The sequence below is a fragment of the Rhamphochromis sp. 'chilingali' genome (genome assembly GCF_963969265.1).
Source record: "Rhamphochromis sp. 'chilingali' genome assembly, chromosome: 2".
Lineage (NCBI taxonomy): Eukaryota > Metazoa > Chordata > Actinopteri > Cichliformes > Cichlidae > Rhamphochromis > Rhamphochromis sp. 'chilingali'.
Window position 1 is genome coordinate 18,114,692 of NC_137930.1, and position 21,565 is coordinate 18,136,256.

At 41.7% G+C, this 21,565-nt stretch overlaps 1 protein-coding gene and 1 long non-coding RNA gene across 3 annotated transcripts in view; one reads left to right on the top strand and one right to left on the bottom strand.

Moving 5' to 3' along the window:
- Positions 1–14,445, bottom strand: part of ntng2b (netrin g2b) — a 75,684-nt gene extending 61,239 nt beyond the window's left edge. Inside the window, exons 1-3 of one of the 2 annotated variants that reach the window (XM_080875477.1) lie at positions 14,141–14,445; positions 12,185–12,247; positions 10,146–10,904 (exon numbers count right to left, since the gene is read on the bottom strand). In XM_080875477.1, the coding sequence (XP_080731603.1) occupies positions 10,146–10,364 (219 nt within the window). In that variant the 5' untranslated portion in view covers positions 10,365–10,904; positions 12,185–12,247; positions 14,141–14,445. Of the gene's footprint in view, positions 1–10,145; positions 10,905–12,184 lie in introns of both variants that reach the window. The other variant, XM_080875478.1, reaches the window with a different exon arrangement.
- Positions 14,446–15,622: 1,177 nt separating this feature from the next.
- LOC308391890 overlaps positions 15,623–21,565 on the top strand; it is a 60,794-nt gene continuing 54,851 nt past the window's right edge. Inside the window, exon 1 of the long non-coding RNA XR_013970718.1 lies at positions 15,623–16,249. This is a non-coding gene — a long non-coding RNA (uncharacterized lncRNA). The remainder of the gene's footprint in view (positions 16,250–21,565) is intronic.

Consider the following 21,565-nt stretch of genomic DNA (forward strand, 5'->3'; position numbering starts at 1 on the left):
TATCATGAGCCTTAACAACCAATGAGATGTTTTAACAATTTATCACAAGGATCTGCCATATTGTTTATTCTTGTATTAATTAGACCAAAAGAAAGAAAGAAAAAAAACATTTTTCTCTTGATAATACCAATTTCTTGGTCCTGGCTAAAATTCAATGCACATATAATGTGTGTTGTTAAAATATTGTCAAAATGTAATGAATTTATTTATGCAAATATAGTAGTCATTCGATCAATTGAGATCTAATTACTTTTGGTGTAGCCATTTATCAAATTGTAGTCATGGCTACATGTTGAACTGAAAAAGTGTATTACACCATGGATAGAAGCCTTAATGTAGAGTAATGTAATGGTGCTGCTGCTTAAATTTTAACAAGGCTAAATTTGGTCGCCTGATGATTTCACCACAAATTTGTGTTTCGACGATCAAACACTGACCCTGCAGGGTTTAAAAGTTGGTTGTATAGAATTTGAAGGGGCGCTTGAACATCAAGATGACACAGCTGCTAACAAGCTTGACAGAGTTGGGTCTGAGGTGCAAACGTTTCATGGATATCTGAGTATTTGTAATATATTGAGAATACAGATGGAGAGTAGGAGAAGCGGTCAGAGAAGCTCCTTTGGTTCCCCCCCCCCCCCTACTAAAAAGAAATCAAGCTTTCTACAGCCACCTTTCAGTTCCATAAAGATTTTGGGTGGAGTATCACATGAAACAGCAGTTTCTTCTTTCTGTGAAAGCAGTACTGCACAATATTGATGAACCTTGCAAGTGCGTATCACGTGTCGCTGCTTCTTTGCATCTATTGCCAAGCCCTCTTGAATAAAGTCATTGGACTGCGCTACAGAAAAGTGAGCAGTCACTCAAGCTCACTCTAGTGGCCTGATAACAAAAGCAAAAGTTACAATCCTGCGAGGCTGAGATTATAAATCATCTGATTTATGGTGACAGTGCAGAGTGGGGAAAACTCCAAACATAAGCAAACGCTGAGCTGGTGCTGAGAGAAGCTGTATGGCACAAAAGACACTGTGCGGGATCATAATGCATGTGAAGACACAGCAGTGGTATCTTTATACCAGAAACTGCAGATAATCTATCTCTCTGCTCACTGGAGCAACATAGCAGCATTGTTCCCCATCTGATAACCCAATTATCTCTCTTTGCACTGACTCACATCGAGATCGCTGTCAGCGCAAACACACTTAAGATGATCATCTACAATGCTCATAAACAACTGCAACCAGAAAAAGTAATTAGGATCAGATGAAGAGGGTTATAGCGAGCCTCGGAGTGAGAGTAGCAGCTCCGTGGTGGATCAGCTGCTTCTGTGCCCTTCAATCCAGACCCGTCCACACACGTGTTTACACACACTCAAAGTAAGATTAGTACGCCTGTTGTTCTGAGGATGACCCTTGACCTACAAATCCGATTGAAAATGATCGCACTGTCACACAGTCCCAGATAGAGCACATATAGGTTAGCTCCTGAAGTGTACCGGTGATAGCATTTCCTGTTTTGTCTGACACAGAAAGCATGTGAGTACCAGACAACATGAGGGAGTCATTACAGTATTTTACAGCATCAGGTCGAAAGCGTTCGCCAACCTCCTCCGACCTCAGCCGGCCCTTTAGGATTAACTAGTCTGGAGGTGATATGTACTGTAATAAGCTGGAAGATTTTATCCCCCGTGAGAGACTTACATGAGGTTATGTTTAAGCCCTTTGTCTGCCCGTGTCCTCCTTATTCCACCTCCTTATTCCCCAGCCAGGCTCAACATATATATATATATATCACTATATTCCAGGATACGCACACACACACCAGCAAACACAATCTTTTCCCTCACAGAAGCACACAGACACACAGATCCCAGCCAAATGCTGCGGCAGGTGGCCCGCACTGCTAAGCCCCTCCAGCAATTATCCTCACCGGGATCCCGTCTCCACGACAACAGCCGCCATGATGCCCCTGCCGTCAGTGGCTTTCTTGTTTTCACTCACAGGAATACAGTGAGATCCTAAATGATCATTAGAAATACCTCAAGTGCTAAAAATGTGGCTCATGCTACGGCTGTGTGCCTTGTTTTTGAACACATCAGGAGCGACGAAACAACTCTTGTTCTGTAAAGAAAAAGAAAAAGTCCACCATCCATTCACAAAGAAGTATGCAAAAAATTTTCCTTTACATTTCTGTCCCTTCCTTTGCTCTTATGACTAGTTGTGTTCCCAAGAAATATTTTCTGTTGCCACCTTTCTCTATCACGCTGTCTGCTTTATTTCTACCTCCACTTATAGAGGTTTCCACAATACATTGCTAGCGAGGGGAATAGAGGTACCGACCCTCACTCAGAGAACGCAATTTATTTTATTTTGGAGAAACATCAAATGAAATGGCCCTCCCCATTAAAAAGGGCACAGAGGGGAAGAGAAAGAGATATTGCTTTTTCACTTATAACGTAATCTTTTATTTTGTTGGAAGCTTTTCCATCATGCTGCAAGTTCTTGTTACCCTGGATGGAGACAGTACATCAGTATGTGTGTGTGTGTGTTGCCAGCGAGCGTACGTAACTGTGTATTTGTACATGTAAAGGATTACAAACCTTTTACTTTACCTGAAAAAGTGATTATCCGCTTGCTGGAAAATGTCTTGCTGGGTGCAAAACAGCAGTTGGCAAGTGTAAAAGTGTCTTAGGTGTGTGTTTGTGTGGGCGGGTGTTGTTTATGTCTGTGTGCATGTATTCGTGTGCATGTGTGTGCGCAGGCAGGAAAAAGTAAATGTTTACTGTAGGCATGTGTGATTGTGCATGAGGAGGAGGAGAGAATAAGAAGGACCAAGCGGCGACACCACGCTGATCTGAAGCAGCAGCAGAGCTTTTCCTGTTCAAATTACCGCAGTTGAACCAGCACGAGTTTTATTAGCAACTTATCTTAGAATTCAGGCAGTGCTTATAGCAGATCCAAAATATCTGGCAGAGTTACTGTTGTCTCCAAGTGTAGCGATTAGATGGATTCAGGGTCCGTTGTAAAATCTAAACCAATGGTAGTTGAGATGTAGGTAAGGTAAGGCAGAAGAGATGAGATGTGAACTGTGCAACAGAGATCTTTATATCATTTTCTTTACCTTTTTGTATTTTTTAAATATTGCACTAGCAGTTTATCTCAAATGCAGTCTGCAAACACAGCTGAATTCACAGTTGACAATTTAAGAAAAGCATTAAAACTCATATAACAGAATCAGATATATCATGTCCAGTGTTGGTGAAGTTACTTGAAAAAAGTAATCAGTAACTAATTACTGATTACTTCCCCAAAAAAGTAATCCCGTTACTTTACTGATTACTTATTTTCAAAAGTAATTAATTACTTAGTTACTTAGTTACTTTTTAAAAACACGATTTACAACCTGAAGAGGTGATAAAGCGATAGATCTTTCAGCCCAATTCTACTTTTTCTACATAATCCATCATACAAAATGTAATCAAATGGAAAAGTCTCTTTTTTTTAACTTGTTTTATCAGTTTTAATCTTTTAACTTTATGCATCAAGCAAAAATTTAATTATATGCAACATTGTCTGACTTGAATAAATTAGTTTAACATTTAAACCTATTTTCTACACATTCCAGCACATAAAATAAAAATTTTTTTGTGTTTACACTCACTCTTTCAAATAGATGGAAGTAAAACACAGCAGAAAATAAATAAAGTCAAAGACTAGCGGTCCTATTGCTCTATTTTCACCTGTAAAGCAGGACTGCGGTAGGCGGAGGTTTACCCTGGTGCAGGTGTGCCGTGGTCAGTTGAAGAATCCGCGAGTTTCTCTGTGAATTTCCCATTATGTCGTTGCGCACTCGGTGCTTGCTTGGAAGTTTAGGGGGGTTTTTTCGCTGTAAAAAAAAGTTACTTGTAACGCGTTACTGCCCATCTCTGATCATGTCTAACTTGCCTACACTGACAGCTATGAGTTGAGAGTTGGCGCACCGGTTATGCTAATGGTGGCTAACCTCAAGTGGGGATGAGGGGTGGGATATAGAAGTGTGGCAAGCTTTTATGTCACACCTCCAAGTATTTTGTCATGACAGCTTTACAATCTTTGGCCCACTGCAACTGACACTGACGGATCACTTGAGGTAGGTCCCCGCTTCTTTCTCGGATCCCTCTTAAGCTGCATGAAGTTTTATTTTAAAGATGCAGACAGTTGTTTGTAGATTTTGTTTAAAAGACAAAGATAATATTGTACTTGCACTTGTATGCTTTGTTAGGAACTGAGAATGAATCCATTAAAAATACATTGTATTGTAGATGATGGGGCAACAAACTACAGAGGCTGATATAGAAAATGCAATTCTGTCTGATTGTGTTTTATGTCTGTGGCTAGAGATCGGCCACATTTGTAGTATGCCAAAAAGTGGAGGAAAATTTTAATTACACATTAAAATTGGACATGCAACCCTGCTATTTCTGGACAGATGACAACGCGCCAACTAAACAACAACAGCTGGTTATAAGCTAACATTACGCCAGCTAACGTTAGGCTTGAGTGTCCTAAGAATCACACTCTCACTCCAATGCACAGTTTGAATAATTTCTCATCTTTTATGAGAATTCGTTCTCTAAGTGTCTGAGTCCAACAAAGTTTCATTAGCGCAGCAAAAACAGCACCGCTTACCAGCATAAAATTCAAGACATCCTCACCCCTCACCTCAATATCAATGTCATTGGAGAGTATTGGACTGCTTTCACAAAGTTTCTTCTTCTCTTCCAGGGTAAATAGACATGGATGTTTTCACCCACGATATTGACAAGTAAACTTTGTGAGGTAAACAGCCTGACAGCATAGCCAGAATGCAAAAAACTCAGATCAAGTCTGAACTTACTTTGCTATCTCGGTTCTACAGATGAAAAGCAGCCAGAGTTTTCGAGAAGACTTGAGGGTAAAAACTGAAAATATAGCAAAGTATTTAATTGACACATATCCATTTTTAAAATATAATGTTTAGAAAAATTGTTTTTTTACACAAACAGTAATATAGTGAATCTATCTGTTATGGGATGGAATCAAAATTAAATGTTTCTTATCTCGCTTGCTTGCCTAAAACATGTTTGTCCTACAGCAGCCACTGTAGCTAGAATGATACACTTGAATTGAAATCTACTGACAACTGGTGGTCGAATTTTACAAACTGTACCTTTAAGTCCTTTAAACTGACTTTTACACCTAATTTAAAGTTGGCTTATCCCTCCTTCTTCTTGTGCACATCTGCACTGCTTCCTTGTTGCTATATTTAAATCACTTCCTGGAACTCGTTGCTGTTGTTGATGTTATGTTTTTTTAAAAATTCATGGGTCGTTCTTTGTGAAGTCAACCCCGAGAGTCAGACTGTCAAGACTAATGTAGGCATCTGACAGAGAACATTAGGCAGAAGCGACCTGAACTGCATGTGCCATCCTTCCATCAAATCTTTTAGGCAGCAGTAACATAAAGTTTGCTCACCACCAGTCCTATGTCCTGTGACTTTAAAGACAACCTTTTTGACACACTGGAGTGATCTAAAAATAGAAAACAGTGAACTGCTACCCAAGAAGACTGCCTTGAAGGGGACATCAGCCAGATTTAAAAAATGTCTGTTTTTTTTTTTAATCTTTTTGAGCAGAACTGTGCATCTTTTTCTTCTGCACACTTTTTGAACTGAGGAGCTGCGCTAAGAGAAATAAATGTCAAACTCTGGTATTTGTAAGCCTGGGCGTCCTCATACTTTCAATCTTTGCTTTTGAAAACACTTTAGTCACTACTTCTCCCTTATAGATTTTTTGGTAAACCAAGATGATCCGTGTTCACAGCTTCACTGAAAACCTTAATCTGAAAACTTCTTATATGCACCTCAAATCATCCTGAAAGTTAGCACAGGAAGTATGCTCGTGTGCAAGTGCGGGAAAGCGATGCAGGAGAGTGGAGGGTTGCTTTTGATTTTAAAGGCTTTTAGAAAGTTGACATCAAACTATTTGTTTTTTTTTTTTTGGGGGGGGGGGGGGGGGGTGCTTTGCCTTAGTGTAAGAACATGTGGATTGTAGTGAGAGCCGGGGGGCCAAAAACTCTTCAAATCAAAGGAAATCATACCAAGTACTTGTCAATAGGCTGTTCCAGGGGATATCTGTATTTTCTCTGTCTGTTCTGATAGATTCTGATACACTGAAGCGTTTGGACAGCTGCAGGATGCTGCATCCTTGCCCTTGTTTGAATTTTCTAACCCAGACTTTTAAAGGATCCTCCTTACACTGTTGCCACTCAATCTCTTGTACACTGGACGGATACATGAAAGCTTCTTGCATTCGTAGTAGTATCCCCACTCAACACATCCCTCAGTACTAAGCATTACTCCTCTCCACACATCCTGATAGGTTAAACAAGGTGTTTTGCTAAGTTCACCTCAGACTGTCTAAGCCCTGCAGCCAATCCCTCTTAGTTTCACCTCAGTCAGGGATAAATCTCACTTATAACTATCCTCCCGTTCTGCCAACACATCTAAACACTCTCTGATCACTTTCAACTGTGTCCTAATGGGGGAAGCAAGCCATGCCATTACATCACCGCACCCTCCCCCTCCTGCCTTGTTTGTATAGTCACACTCTGTCATTCTCTTTAGCTGTCCGCTCCCTTCTCTCTCTCTTTTCCCTTCGATAATTATGCCCCTGCGCTGTCAAAGCTGCTCATGCTGTGCCCAAATTCACCTCCATGGGTGTATTATTAGGACAGTGGCCACCTGAGCTATCTTTCACCCCCAGGGAGGCTGACTGACGATGGCCCACTGCTGGATGTGGGTGGCCCTTTTGCGCAGCCTTGAAGTCCCGCTGCTGGGCAGGGCAAGCCAGCCGGGCCTGGCATGGCTACACTGGGCAGGGAGTATGAAGTATGGCCATAGGCCCAGTCTGGGATGCACTGATCCACGCTACCAGCTGCCATCTTCCTCCCCTTCCTGCATGCTCCCTTTCCGCTGCTGCGCGGCTTCTCTCTCTTATCATGTCTATTTTTAGAGCTGGCAGATTTCTACCTTCTAAAATGGGCAAATGTGTTTTGAAACAGGAAGGTGTGTGTGCGTCTGTGCGCGCATGTTTTTTGTGTGTGTCTTTCTTAGACATACTAGTGTGCACTGTTGGCCAACTCGTGCACGTTTCATGCAGCCCTGCTGGTTCACTGTACATTCCAGTACACATGCACGCTACCCATTTGCATTCAGCTGCTCTATGTTCTCCGCCCCGAGGGAGAGCGTTGATTGAAGGTTTTGGTTCAAAACCGAGAGACAAAATAACAAACAACAGTACGGTGAGACCTCTTTGAATGCTACATTGTTTTTTAATATATATCAACACCGTGTGCATTTAGTGTTGATTTCATCTATCTGCTTAGCTAAGCTTGGATCATTATTACTTCTTCTTCATTATTACCTATCCACCAGTACACCGTGCTGCCTCAAATCTCCTTAGACCATCGCCCCTCGACTGCAAGCTACAACTCCATAGCAGCTGCCGTACAGAGAAGCTACAAAGAGACTACTGAAGCTCCTAACACAGCACTAGTGACAGTAGCATCTTTGTCAAAGTGCTTGGAAGCCCGTCATGTTGAAAGAAGCCAACATGCTGGCCTGTTTGGCAAAGGAGAAAGGATGCTGCATTCCCAAGGAACAAGAGAGATAAATAGAGTAGAAAAAATGCATCCCTGTGGAGATGGAGGGAGCAAAAAAAAACTACTGTAAACCAATGTGAGCGGGAGGGGGTGGACGGAGCTACAGCATGCCTCCACATCAAAACCCCAAAAGTAAATTCTCCCCCAGCTTTTGTTCTTTTACTACGACTGCTACATAGCAGTCGTAGAGTGAGAGAAGTGGAGGGGGGAAAAATTATTTTACATCTTCCGCAGTATGTCTGTAGTCTTATTAAGAGTGAGCAGCTCTGCGCTTTGGGTGATGCTTTTTCTTTTTTTTTCCAGAGTGCCCTGACTTTCTCTTGACTTGTGGGACTGCTGAATGAGTGAATGTAAATGTACACCAATTAGATAAGAAACTGGCTTTTCTGTAAAGCTGCCAAATCTGTAAGGGTGGGAGGGGAGAAAGAGGAAGAGGAAGAGGAAGAGGGGGAAGAAAAATATAGCACTTGCTTGAAAATAAATGATCTGTATCCTAATATCACTCAACCAATACCTGTTTGGCATGTGCAGCAGAAAGAAGCACAATATGATATCCCCGTGTTGGTGCTGTTCCTGGATTATTAAAATTAAGGTTCAGCATTGCAAGCGACCAATCACATTGTTGTGATGTCATTGTTTTGTGATGTGGAAACACCATCACGCCAGACCCTAACCCCTTAACTAAAGCCCTGTAAGCCTAACCCTAACCACGATCGCATCCTGACCTCAGTGCTCAGTGATTCTGTAGCGAAAATGAACAGATTTCATGGGTCATTACAAATCAGAATGAGGACTTAAAGTGATGACAAGAATATAGTCACGGTACAGAATTAAACCCGCTGTTCTGACATCCCTTGCTTCTTAAGTAAACTTTTATCTGACAGCTTCCCCATCTAATGCACTTAGAGGGGAGCGCTGCTTCTAAATCCCCCCACAACCACCGACGACCTGAGAAGAACAAGAACTTTCTGCTCTAAAGACCCAATCCGATGTGAAACTGCTGACTAAGGCCAGACTCCTTCCTGTCCCGCCCTCCATTCCTCTTTCTCTTTCTGTCTCATCTACCAAGCAACACCACTCTGGATCCCCGAGAACGAGAGACGCTGGCCAGTCCTTGTAAGGAAGCCCATTAAGGCGTCCATCAATATTTCATCATTGCTCACTCAGAAACATAGTTATAGAAGTTTCCAGGCTGAGGCCATTAGGGGGCAGACGTCAATACGTTATGGCAGCGAGCAGTTCTCCTGACTTCTCTCTTTCCCCCCCCCCGCCACACTCTTTCCACTAGCTATGTCCATCTCCCCTCTCAGGATAAGTCACATGAGCGGCTTCTCTCAAGACAACAGTGGTTTCCGCTGTTAAACAAATCATTAACCATTAGGTATCCGAAAACCACAGTATCCTCTGCTGCTCCTGTCAAATGACCCCTCCACCCCCCAAATGCCAGCCTATGTGGGAGGAAGGGAGGCAGACAAGAGTGGAGGGCTGTTTGCAAAATCGTTTTAACAACTAACAAGTCTCCAGTCACTCAGAATATAAACACCTAATTAACAGCATGACATGATTTTATAATGTGTTGTCGGCCGACCAACACTCTGCGGAGACACTTGTTGTGAGATTGACTCAGGGCTGTTGAGATGGGTCTGGCACCCCCGGTACTGGCCCTGCCAGTGAGTGGACACTCAGCGACAGCAGGGCTGATCATCAAGAGGGTGAACTTGTCTCACACACGCACTCAACACACACACACACACACACACACACACACACACACACACACACACACACACACACACACACACACGTGCTGTGAGTCAAATCATGAGTCAAACCTCAGATATAAAACTTTCCACGGAAGAGGCGGGAGGAAGCTTAATTTCATTCGTACGATTTTATAACCCTTATTTCTAATTATTACACCTACATTAGTTGGGAGTAGCCTCCAGGCTAAAGTGTGTTAAATACTGCTGTAGCAGACATTTTAACAAGTTTTCCTGCAGCTCACCCTTTAGTGTCCTTGGAACTAAGGTCCCAGTGTATGCATTTTACCACAGGAAATGCGAGCCCCTCTAGAAGCCCTAAATTAAACCGGACACCGGGCTGGCAAGTCCATAGTAATGTAAACAACACCTTTAGGTCAGTCCCCAGTCATTGCACTTGTGTCGTTCCTTTCGGGTCCCTGGGGCTTTTACAGTGTGAATCCTGCTCTGACCTTAGTTAGAAATGCCTGTCATTACTCTTTTACGCTTCAGCCCTGTGAGCTGGTGATTTCCAAACTAATAGTTTCAACTTTTATTTCAACACTTTTAGGTGCATTTCATTCAAGACCAAGGCTACTGTGCATGTGGCCCATGTGTTCCTGGTCACTATTTTTTTACCACTTTGAAACATTATTATTACGATATCCTACATTTTAAAGTCACTAATAAAAGTGAAACATATATGATACAAGCCCTGACATGGACTCACCAGAGTGCAGAACCTCTCCGGTGGCCTTCCACATGTGATCCCAGGCGGATCCACCTTGATCCGCATAAAGTCTTTCATGGACCTAGGTTTTGGCTGGCAGGCGTAATGCTCCCACACCGAGCCCTCGTCCGTGCTCACCAGGGATTTGCACAGTTCGTACTGGCCCAGAGTGGAGGCCAAGCAGCGCAGCAGCAGCAGCAACACAGCCTGAAGGAGCATGGCAGGCTGGGGGGGTATTTGGAGAGGGGTCCGGCACAGGGTGAGGGGGCCACGGAGCTCAGAGGACAGGTTACGAGCATGGAGCGATAATCATAGGGAACGAGTGCACATCCCTACCACCATACTGCTGTGTTTGGAATGGAGAGGTCAGGGTAAATTGACATCACCTGCCTCCAGGTTTATTAATTCCCCAAAACGAAACACTGAATCGGCAGCTTTCTCTCAGCGTTTCTCGTCAGTTATTGGCAGCCCCAAAGAGGAAAGGAAAGCAGGACACTTCACTGTTTTGATGGCTGATTTCCTGAGGAAGATGGGCAGTGGGCGTGGGGGTGGATAATGTTACGGAGAGGAGTCTCGGCATGCACTCTAACCATAGTGTTGCAGGGAGTTGGGTGGGAGATGTTTGCGCGGATCCATGTCTCACAGAGCGGTGTCCTTCAGGGAAACGGCGGAGCTAGTTGGAGAGGATGGAGGAGAAGTTGATGCGTCTCCAGATGTATCCATTGGACATTTCAGATTTGTTGAGCTCTTCCGATTGTCCTGGAGGTGAAATGGGGGGCATAAATAATAGGTTAATACCTGTGTCCGCAATTTTTCGCATTCTTAATTTCACTGCAAATAAATACACGTGGCATTTGACAGGACTATGCTCGATAAAACTTAAGTGCCCGTCTTCGAAATGTCATTTTTATAGTAACGTTGAGCTTTTAATTCGCGGTGTCAGATTAAAAATGCAACAAATCCCACTGATTTACTCTGGAAAACATCACAACTGCCCCCAAACTATGAAAACATTTAAAGTGAATATATGCCACGAACAGTTAGTTACAAGGAGTTTGTTTTACATACAGCCCGAATATCTGAGTGTTAAAATAAAAGAAAGAACAGAAAAAAAACGCCACACCGCGTGGATAACCTTATGCGTAAAAACACGTGCTGCTGCCGGGTGCCGCCTGTGCGTGTGTGTTTTTTTTGCTCCAATACCGGCGACAGAGAGTGGACTATACAGATGGTAATAACTGCACTGCAAGAAATATCCGTCGGCAAGAGGTATTTAATAGCCCAATATAATCTGTTTACTTTATGACCCGGCAAATGGTGCAAAAAATAAAGAGTGACTCATCCACAGTCTAGTTCAAGAACGTTCTTCAGCGTAGTGTCATTTCATTTATACTTCATCAACCTCGGGCCTATCCAAAATTCAGCTTTGCTTCAGCACATCAGTAACTGGTGTGATAATAAAGTTCCGGAGAAACAAACTGCTAATTGAGTTATTCGCTAATATAAATAAATAAACTAATATTATTTGTATTAACTATGTTTCCATTTTAGGCCGAGTAAATGAATAGCTACTCATGATGATTTCCCCCCCTTTTTGCAGCGTGGACTCACTGCTTATAATCCGCCCGTCATCCCACACCAAAGGAAGTCTGGTGCTTAAACAGCCTATCCCATGCACACCCGGTGACTTACTTCACTTGTCAAGTGAAGTCGCCAAAGCTGTTTCCCGGCCCGGCACTGGCAGTCTCGCAGGGGTGTGTCAGTTTCTACAGTAGTGCATCCTTCCGTGGAGCATCACTCCAATTTTACATATATATGTATGTGTGCGGGCTATAATGCACGCTCAAGAATGAATGCATCAGCGCGTTTGTCTAAAGCAGAATGAATTATGCTGCCAGTCCCCCCGAACATCCTGAAGTGCTCCGGATATTGTGGAGGCTACAACTCATCAGCAGCTCTCCGGTGCTTGTCTGACTTCGCAGAGCTTTCGCAACAAACGCATCCCGCTGTGAAATGCTTTAATCAGATAAAACACTTACTTCTGACATGCATCTGTCGGGCAGGTCATCACTTTGCTCGGAGTGCGTGCACGTCCACCCCCCCTGTTTGGCCAAAAAAAAAAAAAAAAAAAAAAAAATCCCCTTTACCATCCAGTGTACTCGTCCCCCGCCGCGGTCCTCACTGTACTCCCGTTATCAGCCGGCTCGCTGTTTGTTTGGTTTCTTTTTCTGTTTTATTTCTTTTTTTGCCGTCCGACGGATACTTTTTGATCACAGCGTAGATGGCTGCGCACGGTAGATCGGTGTCCTAGATCTGGAAACGGCTGCGAAAACAGGACTGAAATCCAGCGTCAAGGAGTATCAAAAGTATAAAATATTGAGTTTGTGAAAAAAAGGCTTGTGCCCGCCCTTCTTCCCCTCCTCTCCACTTCCTTTTCCCACTTTTACAAAGCTCGGGTTTATGCTCAAGGGCAGAAAGAAAGAGAGGAGGAAAAAAAAGGCTTTATGGAAAATATCTCCCTCCCTCCTCTCTCTCTCTCTCCCTCTCTCTCCCTCGGTTAATGCCTGGGCTAAATCCTTTTACCATCACTTTCAATCACTATCTGAGCTTTTATCTGCTCCAGCCCTGCTGCCTGAACCGGGGCGGTGCAACTTCTCCTATCCGCTCCAGCTCCAAACTGTTCCCCGTCAGCTCTGATCAGCACTCCGCTCGGCTTTAAAGGAGCAGCCGGAGAGAGAGGTGGGGGTCCCGGTGGTACCGTAGCCTTTACCTCCGACCTTATCCGTCCAGATTTGTGAAGATAACGTCATCTATTCTTCTGCCCGCGCTGTTTATCAGTTTATTCAAAATAATCTCCCCCTTCCCTTCAAAAATAGGTATTCCCGCAGTACTCCTGACGGGACTTGTAGTGCCGGAGAACGTTGTGACCCTATCCCACTTTGTTGAATTATTTATCATTATTCCTGAACCGCAAAATCGCCTTAAATTTACTGGTGAGGTTCAGTAACAGCAATTTTAATTTTAATGTTTTGCAAAGATATTAGGATGACTTTTGCATGTGTCTGCAGTAACTGCAGCATGTGGTGCCTGTGTGCACTGCATCGAAGTACTTTGATAAACGTGAGGTACACTGTAAACCCGAACAAGTTGACTGAACTTAAAACTTTTGTGGAAACTGATTACCTCAAAAGATTTAAGTACAAAAACTCATATCTTCTAAGTATGGGGTACTCAAAATTTGTATTTATTGTTAACCTAAAAATTTTAAATTATATTTTATATTTTATTAATTGAGCTTTACTCAAAGACTGTATACTTTAATTTCAATATTTTTGTGTTTCTTGTAGTTTATTATTTTGATGCAACACAATGCAATTATATTACAACCTAAACTCAAATTATCTGATTATTAATTAAAAGATATGTTGTGAGTGTAGACTACTAAAAAAAAAAAAAAAGTACGGAAATTCAGTTACTTTACATTTTGTTTATTTAACATTTTTTCATGAAAATTTAAAAACATCACAAATGTTTTTATAAAACAACTAACATGGACATCGGCACCATAAAGTGAGCATTATAAATTCTGTGTAGAACATTTATCTTTTTATAAACTCACAAAGGACGACATCAGTCCTAATTGCATCTTTCTCAAAATACACAAAAATGCAAAACAAAAAGTCAAATACTAATCACTTTTTTTAAATAGAAATGAAAAACAATTTTTTAAAATGGGTACAAAGATGATCAGCTTCCAAATAACCAGATAAGGCAGTCAAGTATAGGAAAATTAGGTAAACTGACGGAGTTAAATCCACCCAAAGCCTGTAGTAAACTTAAAGTGCTTAAAGTGCTTCAAACAAAGTGCTCAGTAACAGAGTGCGTGTCCTAACAAACATTGCCTTATATTCCTTAAGAGCATGTAGGCAGGGGTTTCAGGGGTTTGCCGTCATCAAGCCCCATGAAGAACATAACGAAGGTTCAGTTTTACTTACAAGTTTCTCCAAATGTGTTCTCCAGTCGCTCGAGAAGGGCAGCCATATTGAACAGAATTTTCTGTCAACGTCGTTCAGGTTAGAGAGAAGACGTCATGACGTCATGACGTCCACATGCGGAGCTCGGAAAAAAACATTTACTCAAAAATCATAATTAAGAAAGCAGTATTTACTCTTAACTTCTAAGCCATGTACAATTATAACTGTTTGAATCGTTAACCGAACAGAAAAGTTTTAAGTTGTTTCAACTTTGTGAGGAATTTTAATTGTTATATCCACAAACTTTATAAGTCAGGTAGACTGTTGGGGTTTACAGTGTACATGTAGTTAGTTTCCTTACACTGCTGCGCGTGTGTGCGCGCCCGCGCAGTGATGTGTAGTGCTTTTGTCCTGTCCATGGTCCTACTGTGAAACAGACTCTTTAACTTTTCAAGCAGTGAATGTGTTTTTTTGACTCAAGGTTGTGTGACTTTCACCTGATGTATGCTGTTAGACTTGAGTCAATCAACAGTATAGAAAAAAAAACCACATCAGTACAGAAACAAAACGAATCCAGTTCTCATAATCATAACTGTGCACCCACTTACACAGCATGGCATCCATTAAAGGAGCAATGTGTTTTTTTTTTTCTTCAAAGCAGTTTAAAACATTTGAAAGTTGACTAAAAAAAATATCATCAGAATGTGAAGAACAACTATGGTGCTACACTAATTATCAAAAGTATTTCCTTGTTTTTTCTAAACACCAAGTCTCTGTGGCTTTTAAACCCCAAAACACGCTGCGCCAAAAATCGGTCCACCCCAAGGATCGGGTCCTCCGACACAAACAGAGTAACATAGTGTACGCTGTTAAGTGCCAGGAGGATTGCCAGGATTTATACATCGGGGAAACCAAACAACCTCTGGCGAAACGGACGGCACAACACAGAAGAGCCACCTCATCAGGCCAGGACTGCAGTCTATTTACACCTACAGGCCAGTGGACACTCTTTCAAGGATGAGGATGAACACATCCTGGACAGGGAGGAACGCTGGTTTGAGCGCGGAGTCAAGGAAGTCATTTATGTGAAAAGGGAAAGACCATCTCTGAATCGAGGAGGGGCTTTGATCAGTCATTATGCAAATGTACTGTTTATAAGATTGGGGAAACCTGCAGTCAGCTGAGACTGAAGAAGTCACTTGGATGAGTGACGAAACGTTTCTCCCACAAAACGCTACGTCAAGATGAACAGAATCAACTTTCTGGAGATTTACTTTCCTGGATGATTGAGAATGCATCAAGACATCATTACAAAGGCGTTTTATCGGGTTGTGGTCAGGACTTTTTTTTGTTGTTGACCTAATTTTGAGCGTGCTTCTCTTATTAAAAACGTGTTATTCCTAGGCAGTGTCGGTCAAGTTACTTGAAAAAAGTAATCAGTAACTAATTACTGATTACTCCCCCCAAAAAATAATCCCGTTACTTTACTGATTACTTATTTTCAAAAGTAATTAATTACTTAGTTACTTAGTTACTTAGTTACTTTTTAAAAACACGATTTACAACCTGAAGAGGTGATAAAGTGATAGATCTTTCAGCCCAATTCTACTTTTTCTACATAATCCATCATACAAAATGTAATCAAATGGAAAAGTCTCTTTTTTTAACTTGTTTTATCAGTTTTAATCTTTTAACTTTATGCATCAAGCAAAACATTTAATTATATGCAACATTTTCTGACTTGAATAAATTAGTTTAACATTTAAACCTATTTTCTACACATTCCAGCACATAAAATAAAATATTTTTTGTGTTTTCACTCACTCTTTCAAACAGATGCAAGTAAAACACAGCAGAAAATAAATAAAGTCAAAGACTCAGCGGTCCTTTTGCTCTATTTTCACCTGTAAAGCAGGAGCAGGGTAGGCGGAGGGTTACCCTGGTGCAGGTGTGCTGCGGTCAGTTGAAGAATCCGCGCGAGTGTCTCTGTGAGTTTCCCATCACGTCGTAGCTACTCGGTGCTTGCTCGGAAGTTTAGGGGTTTTTTTCGCTGTAAAAAGAAGTTTTCTTCCCACGCACGATGGACGCTAATGTTTTTGTCACTTTTTATGGAATCAAACTCAAAGTAAGGTCAGTACTTCCACACTTTAAACGCTGCACGCTCATACTCTCTCCCGCACTCGATATATGATCCATTGTTGATCTGCACACAGCTGCTGTCACCAACGTCGCACTTGCTTACGTCACTGTCATGAGACATTCTCGCAAAAAAAATCACGGTTTTAGTAACGCAGTAACGCAGCGTTCCTACGGGAAAGTAACGGTAATCTAATTACCGATTTTGCAATAGTAATCCCTTACTTTACTCGTTACTTGAAAAAAGTAATCAGATTACAGTAACGCGTTACAAGTAACGCGTTACTGCCCATCTCTGTTCCTAGGTTACAAAATCTGTCATCTTCAGGGTTAGACATAAACAACTTGCTTATCAGTGAAAGCGATTATCAGCTTCTCCTGCTAGCGCTGATTGCCAAGCTCAGAATGTTTATATCTTGGCAAGATGTGAAAGTTCAAGAGTGGTCACACCCAGCATCAGTAGTTTATTTATTTTTTATTCAAGTGGGTTTACAGGTCAGAAACACTCTGACCGTGGATAGCAGAAGTGCAACCAAAAGCCTCTGACTTTAAGAAAGTTGAAACTGGACTGGGAGATTAGGCCAAAAAATGTCAAGAGCAGTGAAACTTGGGGAGCTGGTGTGTAACAGAGGCAAATACTGTGATGTGACATATTCAAATCTCAAACAGAGACACTGCTGTTGGGACAGGTTTGCTGTGGTGCCATTTTTAGCTCACGTAGCATTTCTCCATATTTTACACAGCACAGCAGTGCCAAATGTAGCAAAACAGAACCCTCCACTAAGGTGATTTAGTGACTTTTCTTTGGTCTTATTCCACTCAGAGTGTTGTTTGATAGATCGGGATGTACCTCATAATTCATTCTAACATATGCAAACGGTTTATTTGGCATAAGCCTAAAGGTCCGTGCATCTGGAAACCACAAACATCAACGTGATATCATGATATAATGTTTTAGATCCACACATTTAAACTTCTTGTGTGATGCATTGGAGGTAATGTCTTGATGCATGCTCAATCATGACTGCAGGTTTCCCCAATCTTATAAACAGTACATTTGCATAATGAGTGAAACCAGCCCACTGAAGGAACAATGGGCTGGGAGGTCAGATCCTTAATCTTAATTATGCAAATTCTCATGACCATTGATCAAAGCCCACTGATCACTGGCCATGAGTACCATTCACAGAGAGCTGGGGAATGGCAGCTATCACAGCATTGTAAGATGGTGACAGATGTACCCTTAGGCCCCCTCCTCGATCCAGAGATGGTCTTTCCCTTTTCACGTAAATGGCCTCCTTGACTCAGCGCTCAAACCAGCGTTCCTCCCTGTCCAGGATGTGTTCATCCTCATCCTTGAAAGAGTGTCCACTGGCCTGTAGGTGTAAACAGACTGCAGAGTCCTGGTCTGATGAGGTGGCTCTTCTGTGTTGTGCCATCCATTTAGCCAGAGGTTGTTTGGTTTCCTCGATGTATAAATCCTGGCAATCCTCCTGGCACTTAACAGCGTACACTATGTTACTCTGTTTGTGTCGGGGGACCCGATCCTTGGGGTGGACCAGTTTTTGGCGCAGCCTGTTTTGAAGCCACAGAGACCCGGTGTTTAGAAAAAATGCATCTCAAATGCTCCGATACTCCTGACACGTACGGGATCACTACAGGTTTTCGCTTAGGCAGCGGTTGTCCTTCTCTCCTGGATCGGCTGGAGCTTTCTTTTGGTCACCACATTTACTCTGGGCCTTCTTGATGTGCTGTTCTTCTGCCTCCCTGGCCGCTGTGTCAGTGGGGATGGTGTTCGCTCTGTGTTGTAGCGTCCTGATGACACCCAGTTATGCAAATGTACTCTTTATAAGGTTGGGGGAAACCTGCAGTCAGCTGAGACTGAAGAAGTCACTTGGATGAGTGACGAAACGTTTCTCCCACAAAACGCTACATCAAGATGAACAGAATCAACTTTTGGAGCCATACAATAATCACTTGTTATAGTACTCAGGTTACTTCTTTGTTTTTTGTTAATTGTGCACTTTGTTATGATTAACATTACCATTGTTTAGAAACTATACTTAAAAACTATACTTAAAAATCTTACTGTCATGCTTCTGAAGCAAATACAACTGTCAGGCAAGCAGCAACCTCCAGGGCTGCAAAATGAGAGCCAACCCAGAAGTGCCAAAAACTTTAGTTCCTCTAGTGGACACTTGGGGCTAGCTCCATGATAAGATGCCCAACTTTATAGCATTAAACGCTTGTTTACTAGATACTAAAATGTTCTTGGCCTTAATGGGTAAGTCCCCAACCTTCATGACAACTCCTCAGCGGGTGAGAAGTTGTCATGCTCCAGTATTCTTTCACCTGAATGCTGGATTTTGGGAATAGCAGATGAAATCCGCTTATTGGAGCAACCAGTATATTTATTTTTGGTGTCTTTCCAAGCATTTTAATGGGCGTTTCTGGCAAATATTATGGCTTGCTTTACACAAAAGTTTGTGCATTTAGTTTTGGTGGATGAAATTCTAGTGATTTTATTAGTCTGTTTACTTGTGCGGATGCAGCTTGCTAACAGAGCTTGCTAACCTCCAAAAAACAATAATGTCTAACTGAAAAAAGGCAACACTGTGACAGCCAAAACACTAAACTAAACACTACATTGAACCTTGAAAATGCAGGTACCTAAGTCAACGGGCTATGTCACGGTGGCTAAACATCTGCCTTCTTTTATGTCAGTGCACTTATGTAGCTCAGTTTGGGGAGACGGCAGAATTAGCATCAGTTTGATTTTGTGGATGTAAAGAACAACGACAATAACAGTGAAATGTAACTGGTGCCAACTACTGGTGGTCCATTCCGTGCAAAATAATCATTTTAACTGATGAGCAAAAAGATTTTTTTTTTAAAGTGTCCTTTTTTGACTTTCCCCCGCAGTTGTTATGCAAAAAGGTAACTGTGATTAACCTAAGTTGTCTGTCCTTGTTCTTTTATCATTTTAACAAATTAAATGGCTTGTGGTTAAAGTTAGGGTTTGCTTCAATTCAATTCAATTCAATATGCATAGCACCAAATCACAACAATAGTCACCTGAATGCACTTTAATGTGCCATTCATGCAGATAAAAAAAAAATGACTCCAAAAGCAGAAAAATGACCCTCAATATTGCTTACTAGGGAAAGCAGTGGTTGTTAACCAAGACATGGCCGCAATTACTGCTGTTGCATGCTACAAACCTGCAATCTTGTTCTCTTTTAATGGTAGCTTATAAGATGGTGTAATGGTGGGCGGTAATAACCAGTCCTCATGAAGAACAGTGCTCTTTAATGAATTCAGCACAGACTAACATCCAAGGGATAGCAGTGACACACATCGGCTATCAACTAGTAGTGATGGGTCGTTCGCGAACGAAATGGCTCTTGGAGCCGGTTCTTTGACGTGAACGACGCGAGCCGGCTCCTTATCGCGAGCCGTCACGTGTTTTTTTTTTTTTTTTTTTTTTTTCTTTCTCTCAGCCTCTCTCTCGCACTTTTTTTCCGCTTCACTCTGCACGCGAGCCTTGTGCTTTACGCTGGGCAGAGGGGGGAGGGGCGGTAGTTACACTCAGTAGCACAGGAACAGAGCCAGAGAGAGAGAAAGAGAGGCAGGGACAACAACATTAGAAAGGTATAGTAATCATCCACAACTATTTTCGGTTGCAGATGATAAAGGATTGAGAAAGTTTATTCATGCAGGTCCATATGACAGAGAATATGCATGTTCTTTTAGTTTTCATATTATAATTTATATTTAATTGTGTTGTAGTTTGCAGGTGTTCTTTTCACTTTAAATTTGTGAAAGGAAAAAGCTGAAAATTTAAATAGTTAAAACTTGAAATGTGAATAGTTGATTTTTGTATTATATGATTTATTTATTACATTTTATGTGGAGTGAATAAATAAAAGTATATTTACGGTGGCCCCTAGAGACAAAGCACATACAAACTTCAAATCACGTACGAACTCTGACGCATGTACAAACTCCAAAACACGTAAAAACACGTACAAACTCCAAAACACGTAAAAACTCCAAAACACGTAAAAACACGTACAAACTCCGAAGCACGTAAAAACTCAGAAGCACATAAAAACTCAAAACACGTACAAAAGACAACAGAAGTGCTCCAGGATGCTGGGCGCAGTGTTGAGCCTTTGTTATCTTGTGGCTACACAAGCCAGCAAGTACCAACGACCGGATTTGGTGTGTGGTAATAACAGGTAAATGAACTTTTTTTTAAATTATTTGAATATATATATATGAGTGCCTGTGTATAAATACACAAACAATACACACATGCTTTCAATTGTGTAATTTAAGTGATCTAGTAGCTCTGCTTTGGAAGTTCAGTTCATGCTAGAAATGTGTTTTGGAGTTTGTACGTGTTTTGTCTCTAGGGGCCACCGCATATATTTATATATAAACATATATAAATAAAACCACTTGTTTTTACGTTAGTAATTCCTTTTGTGCATAATTTTATATTATTGTTAATAATAAATTAATTAAAGCAACAAAACAACTTGAAGAGCCGGTTCGGAGCCGAAAGAGCCGGCTCTTTTTAGTGAGCCGAACCGAAAGAGCCGGATCTCTAAAAAGAGCCGGAAATCCCATCACTATCAGCTAGCCACCTAACTGTATTCTATCTCTTTCTATTCTCTAAACCTTTTCCGGCTCCGCTTTACCTCTTATTTTGCGACACCACCCTCTAGTGGTGCAATATGATATAAACATTACGGAACACAACATCTCCTCTCTCTTTATAAAACGAGTTCACCAAATAGCATAGTACAGAAATAAAGTAATTCACTGTTTAGCAAACCAAACATACACTGGTGAACTTAAATGTCGCAATAGTTATAACATCAGAATACTACAGCTAGAAAAGCTAAATAAGCCTGACATTGTAAAATGAAAAGAAATTATTCCAGTTTTTCCATTACAATATTTTTCTCTAGTGCATTGGTGACAGGAAATCAGTTCTTAAACCCAAAATAGAACAAGTAATGACATTTCTCTAATGTCCTTTTCAAGCAACCTATTATGGTACAATATAGTCTTTGTGCCAACGAGGCTTGTACTTGACGCGTGGCAGTCTTCTGGCAGTAGGTGAGCCAGTCTGGGTGTGGCGCAACCTAGCAGTGTCAGCGTTCTTTTCAGTCACTGGGCGACAGCGTGCTAGATGAGTGGCATTCCAAATCTTCCCATCACTCAGCAAGAAGGCATTCGAGCCTTTGGCTTTTGTTACTGTTACAGGAGGGGTAAATCTGGGATGTCCTTTGGGAACAT